Source organism: Rhinatrema bivittatum, chromosome 7 (genome assembly GCF_901001135.1).
Source record: "Rhinatrema bivittatum chromosome 7, aRhiBiv1.1, whole genome shotgun sequence".
NCBI classification, from domain to species: Eukaryota; Metazoa; Chordata; class Amphibia; order Gymnophiona; family Rhinatrematidae; genus Rhinatrema; species Rhinatrema bivittatum.
The window spans coordinates 53120538-53133087 of record NC_042621.1 but is presented as its reverse complement, the minus strand read 5'-3'; the positions used below and the strand labels follow the sequence as shown (position 1 = coordinate 53133087).

The 12550-nt window shown below is 44.6% G+C and overlaps 1 protein-coding gene across 6 annotated transcripts in view; it reads left to right on the top strand.

Annotated features, from left to right (window-relative positions):
• Positions 1 to 749: 749 nt before the first annotated feature.
• LOC115095118 (fatty acyl-CoA hydrolase precursor, medium chain-like) overlaps positions 750 to 12550 on the top strand; it is a 129871-nt gene continuing 118070 nt past the window's right edge. The window contains exons 1-4 of one of the 6 annotated variants that reach the window (XM_029608380.1): positions 759 to 992; positions 1573 to 1663; positions 2194 to 2380; positions 4850 to 5084. Coding sequence is in view for 1 of the 6 variants with exons in the window: in XM_029608379.1 (XP_029464239.1) it covers positions 1582 to 1663 (82 nt within the window). In the remaining 5 variants the exon portion in view is untranslated. Of the gene's footprint in view, positions 993 to 1572; positions 1664 to 2193; positions 2381 to 4849; positions 5085 to 5197; positions 5218 to 12550 lie in introns of those variants that run through there. The other 5 variants (XM_029608382.1, XM_029608379.1, XM_029608383.1 and 2 more) reach the window with 5 other exon arrangements.

Genomic DNA, 12550 nt, shown 5'->3' with positions numbered 1-12550 from the left:
ATCCATCTCCTCACCACGCCATCAAATCCCAATTCCTCTGCAAAGTATTTTGCTAACCTGAAACCCATCGAGTCTCTTGTTCCTTTCTCTGCTAAATCATTACAAATTTACTCCTTGCTTTTATGTTCCCTTTATTTCTCTATATTTTGTGGTTGCTCTGAGATTTGTAAGTCCTTTGTGGTAGGGCCCCTTAATGCTTGCGCTTACACAGTAATTATATGTAATGTGAGTACACTAAAAAAAAAACCCAAAACAAACAAACAGTAGGTCAAGGGGTAGTCGTAGCATGTTTCCTTAGGGGCTGGTCAGAGGGAAGGGAGGGAAAACCAGTTCTCGTTTTTCAATTTCTGTACAGCAAAGATTTTCATGCTGAGAAGCTTCCAGAATACTTTACAAGAGACGATGACTCCCCTGCACCTTATTACCTGGAGCCACATGTTCACATTAAGCCACACATCTGGATCACTGTCCAAAACACTATATGTCACATATCTACCCCTATCTGAAAGGAGAATGAGCTGCATAATAATTCAGTGCCTCTGATTCTGCCATTGCCTGCCTTAGGTCTTTCATGAACGCCCGAGAACCACGTCCCCCGAGGGGGGGGGGGGCTGCCGGCTCGCGAAGTACAGGGCGAGAAAATGCGCGCAACTTCACTCGCACCCCTGCCACGGTTTAGTGTAAAGAACTGTAATACTAAATGTTATCGGAGCGGGAGGAGAGAGCCCGAAAGCACAGGGTCAGAAAGAGAAGAAGCCGGGGGGCGCCAGCGAGCTGCTGCTGAGTCCCAGACGCCGGAGAGTCGCCCACACCCCTGGATTATTACAGATTTCCGCCTCTCGTCGGTCCCGCAGGCGGCCAACTCTTATCGCACTGCCCGAAACAAAGTCCAAACAAGGGAGGGGGAAAGGTGCACGGAGGGCAAACGCAGCCGCCGCCCTTCAGGTCGGAGGGGAAGCAGCACCACGGAGCCGCGGCTGGCCCTGTTGCAGGTCAGTACCGGCAAACAGCCGCTCACGTTTGCGAGGAGGAGCAGGGCAAAGCGCTTACTTTTAAAGCTCGGAATGGTGGTGCTTTATACAGAAAATCAGGCGTTAAGTTACGGCATGCGACCAAAGATAGGAAATGTATAGAAGGCTCTTTCTAGGGCAAACAAACTTGGCCTTGAAAAAAAAAACCCCGTTACTCATGTGCTTAACTTTTTTTTGTTAGCTTTGCTAAAATTATTCATTAAAGAAACAAAAACGGACGTGGATACCATTTCAACCATGCGCCGCCCTTCAACACCGAGGTGGGATCGAGCCTTTAATGTAGGTTAGGTGGGGTGGGGTGGGACACACGGTATTAGGAGCACAAAAAAGTGAATGGCCAGAAAATGTGACACGAATTAGACCACCTAATATGAGGCTCATTTTTTAAACTAAGCATGAGCTCCCGAGCCTGCCCGTAGGTCCCAGCTTTCCATCCCCTTCCTGCATGTTCACTGCAAAGTTACAACATCGACTTGTAACCGTTCCAAATGTTGCAACAGCCTGCAACGCTTGTGAACTCGTCTTCTCCTTCTCCCTCCAGATCTGAAGAATGGCTCCCTGTGCCAGGAGTTTGCTGCTTCTTTGCCTGACGTCTGGCTTCTGTTTCACTGCTGTTACAGCAGTAGCACAGGGTAAGATCAAAAGGAATTTGCCCAGCTTTGATATTTACGTATTAACATAGGGGTCAACTTGGCATAAAGCTTCCAACGTGGCCTCATTCAACCCCGTTCACGTGGCTGCAGCCGCCGGGGCAAAATTCAAACCCGATTGCTCGGGTAAACGGACCTGGTTGGCGATAACCTTCCACAGCATGCATATTTCTTCAGCTGGATTAAAAATCAGTGCTCCCGGAAGAGGTGGTAGTGGAGGAAAGCACATGTGCTATTTTACCCCACCCCACACACAAAATGCAAAGCACGCAGGCACTTTAGGATGTGTACTGTAGTTTTATGCTAATTTTCAAAAATTAGGTGATTTCTCGTTGCAGATTAACTACAAGGTGCACATGATAAAAGTATTGATTAATTTGTAACTATGTGGACAACTCAAAATTGCCTCCGCATGTTGTATTTAATATATATGCAGGTATTTTGGTGTATTTATGTGTTAAAAGCATTGAACAGCATCAGATCTTGAAAGTGCTTTATTTCTATGTTAACAGAGGCCTCCATTCTGATGTGAAACATGCTATGCCTTATCACAATGTTTCCCAACCCTCTGCTGGAAGCTCACCCAACTGGTCTGGCTTTTAAGATATCTATAATGATTATGCATGAGATAAATGTTCTGAAAACCAGATCTGTTTGGGCAGATCTGGTTGCCTGCCCCTGATCTAACTTGAAGAATAGGTAAGAGAATATAGTTTCACAGAATTTTTATTTGTTTACTTTTATTCTGCCTTTCTGCACTAAAGTGCTGATTACATTCAGGCACTGTAGGTATTTCCCTATCATCAGAGCAATCGACATTTGTACCTAGGACAATGGAGGATAAAGTGACTTGCCCAAGGTCGCAAGGAGCAGCAGAGGGATTTGAATCCTGGTTTCCTTGGTTCCCAGCCTGCTGCTTTATTAGCCTGCTCCTCCGCTCCATGGAGAAAACAAAAACTAATTACCTGTCACAGGTGTTCTCCAAGGAGAGTTGGTGGTTGATGTTATCAGACAGAGTCCCAGTGACAAACTTCGACCTCATAGCTTCTAGAGCTTTCCAAAGCTCTACCAAACTTGCAGTTTTGTTCTGCATCCTGTGAGGAACATAAGAATATGCCATACTGGGTCAGACCAAGGGTCCATCAAGCCCAGCATCCTGTTTCCAACAGTGGCCAATCCAGTCCATAAAAACCTGGCAAGTACCCAAAAACTAATTCTATTCCATGTTACCGTTACCGTTGAGGACCCTCTCACAGGCCTATACAGTACAGTGCACTCCAGCGGAGCGCACTGTTAACCCGCGTTTTGGACGGGCTAGCTTTACCCCTTATTCACGCGCATCCAACCCCCCCGAACCTAATAGCGCCCGCAACATGCAAATGCATGTTGATGGTCCTATTAGGTATTCCCGCGCGATACAGTAAGTAAAATGTGCAGCCAAGCCACACATTTTACTTTAAGAAATTAGCGCCTACTCAAAGGTAGGCGCTAATTACTGCCGGTGCCGGGGAAATGCACAGAAAAGCAGTAAAAACTGCTTTTCTGTGCACCCTCCAACTTAATATCATGGTGATATTAACTTGGAAGTTAATATCATGGTGATATTAAGTCGGAGGTCCCGAAAGTTAAAAAAAAAAGTAAACAAAAAAAAAAAAATTTAAAAGCGGCTCGCGGGTTGAAAACCGGACGCTCAATTTTGCCGGCGTCTGGTTTCCGAACTCATGGCTGTCAGCGGGCTCGAGAACCGATGCCGGCAAAATTGAGCGTCGGCTGTCAAACCCGCTGACAGACGCCGCTCCTGTCCGAAAAGAGGCGCTAGGGAGAAGGTACAGAGAAGAGCAACCAAAATGATAAAAGGGATGGAACAGCTCCCCTATGAGGAAAGACTGAAGAGGTTAGGGCTGTTCAGCTTGGAGAAGGCTGAGGGGGGATATGATAGAGGTCTTTAAGATCTTGAGAGGTCTTGAACGAGTAGATGTGACTCGGTTATTTACACTTTCAAATAATAGAAGGACTAGGGGGCATTCCAGGAAGTTAGCAAGTAGCACATTTAAGACTAATCGGAGAACACTCTTTTTCACCCAGCGCACAATAAAGCTCTGGAATTTGTTGCCAGAGGATGTGGTTAGTGCAGTTAGTGTAGCTGGGTTAAAAAAAGGTTTGGATAAGTTCTTAGAGGAGAAGTCCATTAAAGGTTATTAATCAAGTTTACTTAAGGAATAGCCACTGCTATTAATTGCATCAATAGCATGGGATCTTCTTAGTATTTGAGTAATTGCCAGGTTCTTGTGGCCTGGTTTGGCCTCTGTTGGAAACAGGATGCTGGGCTTGATGGACCCTTGGTCTGACCCAGCATGGCAATTTCTTATGTTCTTATGAACAGTGACAATGGGCACAACAATGTTGTTGTTGGCAACAGGCCATTTTGAAAAAATTTTTAAGGCAATTTGAAAATAAAAATGGGTCCTAGGGATGATGGAGTTGGTTTGTGAACCTCAAATAAATCTTTCAGGACAGATTGATTAACCTACTTGTCATTTGGGTGTCCCTATCCAAAACATGATGAGATGTGCATGTGTGGAGTGAAACCAAGTCGCAGCTTTGCAAATCTCTTCCGTGGAGGCTGAGCTCAAAAAGGCCACTGATGCTGTCATAGGTCTAAAACAATGAGTCAGGCTTGCCAGGGCACAACAGAAAGAGATGCAGTCTGCTATCCTGTTAGACCGTATGCATTGGGCTGCTGTAATTTCAGGTCTATTTGAGACAAAAGAAACAAATAGGTCGGTGGACTTTCAGTCCGCTTCACATAGAAGGCTTAAGCTGTCTTGCGGTCCAGACTGTGTAAGGCCTGTTTACCTTTTGTGAACATGTGGTTTGGAAAAAAGTACTGGCACGATGACTGACTGGTTAAGTTGGAAGTCTGACACTACCTTTGTGAAGGAACTTGGGACGTGTGTAGAAACCACTCTATTATGAACACTTTGTATAGGGTGGATAAATCACTAGGGTCCATTGGGCTCATCTCATGCAGAAACTTGCCAAAGGTATTATATCTGATGTTGATGCCGTTAGGCTCAGTGTTCTCAACAAGTGCCGTGCTGATGACTGCTGATTCTCTCTCTCTCTCTCTTTTTTTTTTTGTTAATTTCTACCACAATGGACAATCAGAGCAATGGCACTTTGTTGTGGAAGAAAGGCCTGTGCCTGAGTCGTGTCTAATAGAGCTCCTATGAATTCCAGTTGAGGTGACGGACATAGATGGAATTTTAGATGACTTATGATGAACCCCAGCAACTCCAGTGCCTGAATGGGTTTGCGCATTGATTTGTTTGCACCTTCCTGAAAAGTACTCTTGACCAGCAATCATCAACATAGGAAAGCACATGCATCTCTGCATGCTTAGGTGTGTTACGACCATTGTTAGCTTGTGAGTACTCAAGGTACAGACGCTAGGCCGAAAGGCAGGATGTAATACTGGAGGTGGTGCTCCCTATCATAAATCTGAGAGATTTCCTGTGACTTGGACATATCCCTATGTGAGTATACACATCCTTTGAATCCAGGGAATTTAGCCAATCTCCTTTTTAAAGAAAGGGAATTATGCCCAGAGAAATCATCTTGAACTTTTCTCTTACTAAGTATCTGTTCAAGTCCTTTAGCTCTAGGATGGGACAGAGGCCTCCCATTTTCTTTGGTATTAACATAGAAACATAGTAATGATGGCAGAAGAAGACCAAACAGCCCATCCAATCTGCCCAGCAGCTTTCACGGTTATTTTTCTCATACTTATCTGTTACTCTGACTGCTGAGGTTAGGGCCCTTATTGGTAACTTTTTGGTTCTAATTTCCTTCCACCCCTGCCATTGATATAGAGAGCTGTGCTGGAGCTGCATAAAAGTGAAGTATCAAGCCTAATTGGTTAGGGGTAGTAACTGCCGCAATAAGCAAGCTACTCCCACGCTTATTTGTTTACCCAGTCTATGCAATTCAGTCTTTGTTGGTTGTCTTAATATAAATCCTCTTTTCTTCATTTCCCCTGCCGTTGAAGCAGTGAGCTACGCTGTATATGTATTCAAAGTGAAGTATCAGGCTTAAAAAAAAAAAAAAAGAATATAAATAATTGGTTCGGAGTAGTAACCACCGCAACAAGCAAGCTACTCCCACACTTATTTGTTTACCCAGACTATGCAATTCAGTCTTTGTTGGTAGTTGTCTGAATGGGAAATACTTGACATAAAATCCCACTGTTTCCCCAGGTGGGACAGGTTCAGTTGCTCCTTCAGAAGTAGCTCCTGATGTTGAAAGGTATACTGTTACAGTCATTGAGCAGTTTTGTGGATTTTCCAACAGACGGTCGTTATCCATTTCAAATGATGGTGAGAACCCAGGTGTCTGAAGTTATACTGGACCAATGGTTTATGTAAAACCCTAGTCTTTCCCCAACAGGGAGGTTCTCTGGAATGGCCATTGGAATACTGGTTATGTCTTCCTGGATCCTGTCAAAACCCCATCCCGGGTTTTGGTTGGGGAGCAGTCTGTGGTTTCTAGATCCTCTGTTATCTAGAATGAGAGCAAGGAACATGTTGAGGGGGTGGAGGATAATGTCTTTTTAGAGGATAGAAGTGTCTCCTGGGTGCCCTACTTGTGTACCTTATAGATGATGAGGGCGAGTCAGAAGTGGCCATAGAGAGAGTCTGAAGCATGGAGACATGGTTTTTTATTTGATCCCTGCTTCCTTGATTTTTATCTCTCTTACATTTATTTATTTATTTATTTATTTAACACTTTTTTATACCGGCATTCGTAGGACACATCATGTCGGTTTACAAGTAACTAAGAAAGGAAATTACAATGAACGAGGAAAGAGGGCTAACTGGATAATGTACAAGAGAAGAGAGTCAACGAGCAGAGTTACAACATTTTGCATTCATGTTAGGATTAGATATGCAAGTGAACTTATAAACAATGTTAAGGAGGCATGTGCACTTAAGAACTTAGCATATGAAACATATTTACTGTATAAAGGAGGCAAGTGCACTTAATTACAGTTAAATGCTGGTGCAGAAGGAAGGGAGTAGAGAGGGAGGGAGCGAAAAGGGGGAAGGAGCGGAGGGGTAGAGGGAAAAGGGGGTACATTAAAGCACGGGTACTTTCAAGGAGCAGTTGTTAGGGGGTGAAAGGGCGGGGGTAGGGGAGGCTAAGGGGCGCTAGGAGGAGGGAGCAGGGGGGGTACTGGGATGGTAAATGGGAGGTAAGGGAGAAGGTATATAGGCTGAGCGGGAGCTGGGATGGTTCAAGGAGGACAATGACTAGGATTGAGAGGAATTGGGGTATGCCTGTTTAAAGAGCCATGTCTTGATTCCTTTTTTGAAATGGCTCAGGGACGGTTCTAAGCGGAGTTTGGCGGGAAGGGAATTCCAGAGGGTGGGGCCCGCAATGGAGAAGGCTCTATCCCTGGTGGTGGTAAGGTGCCCAATTTTAAGTGAGGGGGTTTGGAGAGTGCCAGCAAGGGAGTTTCTGGTGGGGCGATTAGCTTGACGGAATTGTGGCATATCTTCAAGCCAGGGTGAATTGTTATTGTATAATGTGTTATGGAGGATGGTAAGTGTTTTGTATTGGGAACGGAAGGTGATGGGGAGCCAATGGAGATCTTGGAGTATGGGAGAGATATGGTCAGTTTTCCTGGTGTTTAAGATTCTTGCCATAGCATTTTGAAGGATTTGAAGGGGTTTGGTGGTGGAGGCTGGGAGGCCTAAGAGAAGGGAGTTGCAATAGTCGAGTTTAGATAGTATGGTGGTTTGCATAACAGTGCGGAAGTCATGGGCGTGGAGGAGGGGCTTCAGTTTTTTGAGGATTTGAAGTTTATAGAAGCCCCTTTTTAGAAGTGATTTAATGTGGGGTTTGAAGCTTAGTTGATTGTCTAGGGAGATTCCTAAGTCTCTGACACTGGGCGGTAGTGTGTGAGCTTGTGAGGCGTTTTGAATCATTTGGTGGATTGCGTCGATTGGTTGATTTGCTAGAATGAGGATTTCAGTTTTAGAGGCGTTGAGTGCTAGGTGTAGATTGGAGAGGAGAGAATTGATGGATGTCAGACATATTTCCCAGTACTGAAGGGTTTCATTGATGGATTTCTGAATGGGAATAAGTATTTGTACGTTGTCTGCATATAAGAAGAATTTTAGTCTAGTTTAGAGAGTAGGTGGCAGAGTGGGAGTAAGTATATATTGAAGAGGGTGGACGATAAAGAGGAGCCTTGGGGTACGCCTTGTGTGAGGGGAATGTGAGCAGATTCAAAATTATCAAGCTTGATTAAGTACTTTCGGTGGTCAAGGACAACTTACATCAACAAGTCTGTCTTTTCTAAGGCCAGAAGCTCATAGCCATAAAAATCTGTGAACATAGATTCCTATAGTAGAGGCTCTCGATGCTGTCTCAGCATCATCAATTCGAATGAACTATGTGTTTTCCACACTCCTGACCCTCTCCAATAGTGCTTTTGGGTGATCAGATGTCTATTGAGAAAGACCATCCAAGAGGGCCATAACTTTCTCCATAATGTTCAACAAGTACTGACTCAAAGAGTTGGTAGGATGCTATGTGGGATGTTAACATAGCATTCTAGTAACATTTTCTCCCAACAGTATCAAGAATATGAAACTCTCTCCTGGGGGACTTAGGCTCTCTAGAAAGCCAAGAGGCCAATCTGACTACCACAGACTGGTGCATAAGCTGCTGTTTGTTGAATGTATGAGCTTTTTGATTACAATAAATTCTGTCACCTTGTTAACCGGTCTGCAACAAAGGAGGGTCTCATCTGTGCTTCCTCAAGGATATCTTGGCTGGGCACAGCCACAATTTCCTTTAGGTGATTGAGAAATTGGAGGATATCCAAAAGTTGGGCCCAGAGTTCTGCCACCTCCTCCAAATCAACTGAAATGTTCTTAGATATTTCCTTTACAAAATCAGAGAAGTCCTCAGATGGGGATCTCTTCCTTTCCTGTTGAGGAGAGAGGTTGGAGGGAAGACTTGCAGACTCAGATCTTCAGATCCATAATCATACTCCCAGGAAACCTCAGACTTTGAATCTGATGGTTGGATCAGTGAGGTTACCTGGTGTGCACCTGTCTCTGTCAACACCTATTAAAGGACTTGAGTAGGGAGAGGGAGCCATAGACTCCAATGTATCCTTGTGCATTTGGAATGTTTCCTCTCCTGATGCATTGGAAATAAATGGTTTTGATAGTGTCAATGCCAGTGCCCCTCCAGGTGCCATAGTTGACAATGCACAGAGAGCTTCCAGGATAAGTTGGATGTCAGTTTGCATCACTTGATACAGCTATACCAAATTAAGACAGTTGATGCTTCAGTACTTTCTGGATCTTGCTTTCATACTCCTCAAAAATTGTCGCTGCCAACACAGGGTGGAAGACGAGGAGGAGTCATATCTTCCTGGGTCACCTGAAATGTATCGGAAGCTGTGACCTGGGCCTTTGGAAGTGTCACATTTCCTCATGTTCTCTTGAAGATGAGCAGCTTTCTCTGCAGGAACATTTGGGAGGATGTATCTCTGCTGCCAATATTTCACTGCTTTCGTCGCCAAGTATCAACTGGGATCCGTGTCGATGCTTTTTTGCTTTCACTCAGTTTGCCACATCAGTTTTCCTTGGTGCCAGTACCAATGAGGTGGATTCCTGTGCTTTCATTGGGTGAAAGGAGCCTGAGGATGTTCTGTCCCCTCAGCCTCTATCTGTGTTCCATGTTAATGAAGGTTGATGCTTCTTCAATACTGATGTAATGGACCCTTCGGGATCATTACCATTAAGGCCCTGGTTTACTCCTTTAGCTAAGGGCAGTGAGTTTGCTAAATAGGGTAGAGGTAGCATTCACATACTGCCCCTCCCTTTGAAGGAGCTGGTGTAGCTGTCCCCTTGGAAGGGGATTTATAAGCAGCTCTCTACAGAGAGACTGGAGGCAGTACCTTTTGAGTTGTTAGGTGGCAGTATAGGAGAGTGTGTTTGATTTTCAGGTGCACTTGGAAGATCCAGGCAAAACATAAGCAAGGTCAGAAGGTTGCACTTCCAGTCCACTCACTGGCTGGTTGAGTTTATCTTGGGGTTATTTTTCGGAATCAGTATTTTATTGTTGTAGGAGGCCTTGTGAGACCTCTCGATGTCACCGCGATTCAGGACACAAGGAACCCTGTACCTGGAGTTCCCAGGATAGGAAAGATCTACCCCTCTATACCCTCAAAGAGGAAGGAGATATGCTGGTAACCTGATGCAAGGGCACGCTGGTGTTATCTTCCATTTGGGACAAGGATTTTGGTTAAGAGAAGAACTGGAAAGAAAAATTTGCTGTCCCTCTTCTTCCCTTACCAGGGGACATTGAGAACTGCATGCCCCAGAGAAGATCGCTCACATCAAGGATTCGACTGAGAGAGAAGTGAAACATCTAACTGAGAGCAAGAGACATTTAAGACTTTTGAGGACAACCTCTTGGAGTCTTCACCCCTGGGGAGAGAAGGAATTGTAGACTCTGAGTGCATTAGACTGCCCCTTTTTTGCCAGTTTTGGAAGGGGTTCTTCCTGCCTTACCAAGGATATCCTGCGCAGCCAAGCCTGGGAAGGTGAGTGCTTCTCATTTCCTGGAGCTGAGAGACCCTTGCACAGAGAGCGAGGAAAAAGACTGAATTAGAAGCGCTGTGGTGCTGAGGACTGATTTAATTGTACCATATTTCACCTGCTTTATCTCCAGTAAAGTATTTTTCTTTTGGACACTATCCATGGTTTCAGTGTATTTTTTGGCACTCACAGCACCCACAAGGAGGGACAAATACCCCTCTCCTAGGGTCACAAAAAACATCCCTGTCACTTCAGGCTCTGAAAGATGTCTTTCCCCTACCAGCAAAGAATCCCGACCCTGGGGAAAAGAGACAGTGAGAGTGCTAGCTAGGAGTGATCCAGCCCCAAAGAAATGACAAATACTTTTAGGATCCCATTAGTATTTAGCAGCCACCCAAAGATGGGGTTACACTAATGAACCAGCAACATTGATACCTCCAATGCCGATGCAGATGACTTGGACTTATCTAATCTTAAGAGCTTTTCCATGAGCCCTAGTTGGGTTTGATGACCTCTTGGAGTCATCATCCTATATGTGCAGCATCTTGAGATGTTGTGGTTGTAAACAAGATACAGTATACAAAAGGGAAAGTTTATGCAGCCAATCAATGCCATTTTTTAAATGGTGTCACAGGGCCCTAGGGGAAGCTCCAGACTCCACAAGACCACTGGGGGCTTGTAGTGAATACTGAAGGGGATCAGGGGACTGGGGTGGGGTGGGGTGGAATTATTTTACTTCAAGGGAGTGGGGTTTTGGAAGGAGTGTTGAGGACAGGCCAAGGTATTTTTAAAAACCTTTTTTGGGGAGGAGAACTGGGAGGATTTACCTGACTGGGAGTCTAGCGGTAGCTGGCCCCGACGGCTTGTTTCTTTGAACTCTGAACTGTTTCCTGCATTGCCTCGTAGAAGCTGACGTCACTTTCCCGAACCAGGAAGGTATTTAAACTGCCTTCCGAGGCTAATTTTTTGAGGAGAACTGGGAGGATTTACCTGACCTGGGGTCTAGCAGTAGCTGGCCCCGACGGCTTGTTTCTTTGAACTCTGAACTGTTTCCTGCATTGCCTCGCAGACGCTGACGTCACTTTCCCAAACCAGGAAGGTATTTAAACTGCCTTCCTGTGGTGTGCAGTTGACGCCGGCGCGCTGACGAAGCCGCGTGTGACAAAGGCGCATACGCGGCTTTGTCTGTTTGGCTTCGTCTGGTGTGGATTCGTCTAAGTTTTTTTCAACTGCGGTTCACAACACTATTGATCAAGGGCTAGCTCCTTCATCCTCCACTGGTGCCAAACTGTGAGTAAAGTGAGATAGGAAGAACCCCGTCAATTAAGTTAATTTTTCTTTGAATTAATGCCGCATACAAAGCGCAAAGGTAGAGTTCGAGTAGAGACTCCGTCTACTCCGATAACCTCAACCTTGCAATCTACTTTGACTGGCTTCTTCTCTCCAGCAAACAACTTGACTCCGAGTAGGCAGTCCGTTACATTGATAGACGCAGAGCACACGTCTTCTATGTTGGACGCTCATATATATTTAAGCTCCAGTGACCCCCTCTAATCCAAATGGACACCAGCATCCAATCTCTGAGTTAGCCAACCCTCCAAAGTTGATGGCTGAGGCTACCTCCATCGGAGTGGGAAAAGATGGGGAAGGGTCCCTAAATATGCTTTTTGGAGAGTCTGGAAAGAAAGCCCATCTGCAGCAACAGATTTCTGGGGCAGACGGTGGAGAAAATCCAGACTTGGCTCCTAAGACATTAATATCTGAGGATAGAAGGGACTTGAATATGTGTGATCATGTTCAAACGATTGAGCTGGGGATCCAACCCTTGGGTTTGCAATTAGTAGCTAAAAAGGAAATTACTTTGGAATTAGTATGGAAGGCACTGACATCCTAAGAATCTTCTATTACCATGTTAGCAAATATAATGTTTGAAACTAAAAATCATATATGTCAGCTGGAACCAGTAGTTAAAGAAAATGTAAATAAAATGAATGTAATAGAAAAACAGGTAATTCAGATACAAGAGATACAAAATAAGGTGATACAGGGAGAAACATTAAATACCAGAAAAATAGAAATCCTTGAGAATGAGATTAGGTATAAGAATTTAAGGATGGTGAATTTTCCATGTGTAAAATTAAATCTCCCTCTAGATATTTTTAAGAAATATGTTACAGAGATTCTCTTATTTCCTAAAGAGGCAATACCACCTATTGCCAAAATATATTTTTTGAATGAAGGGAAAAAA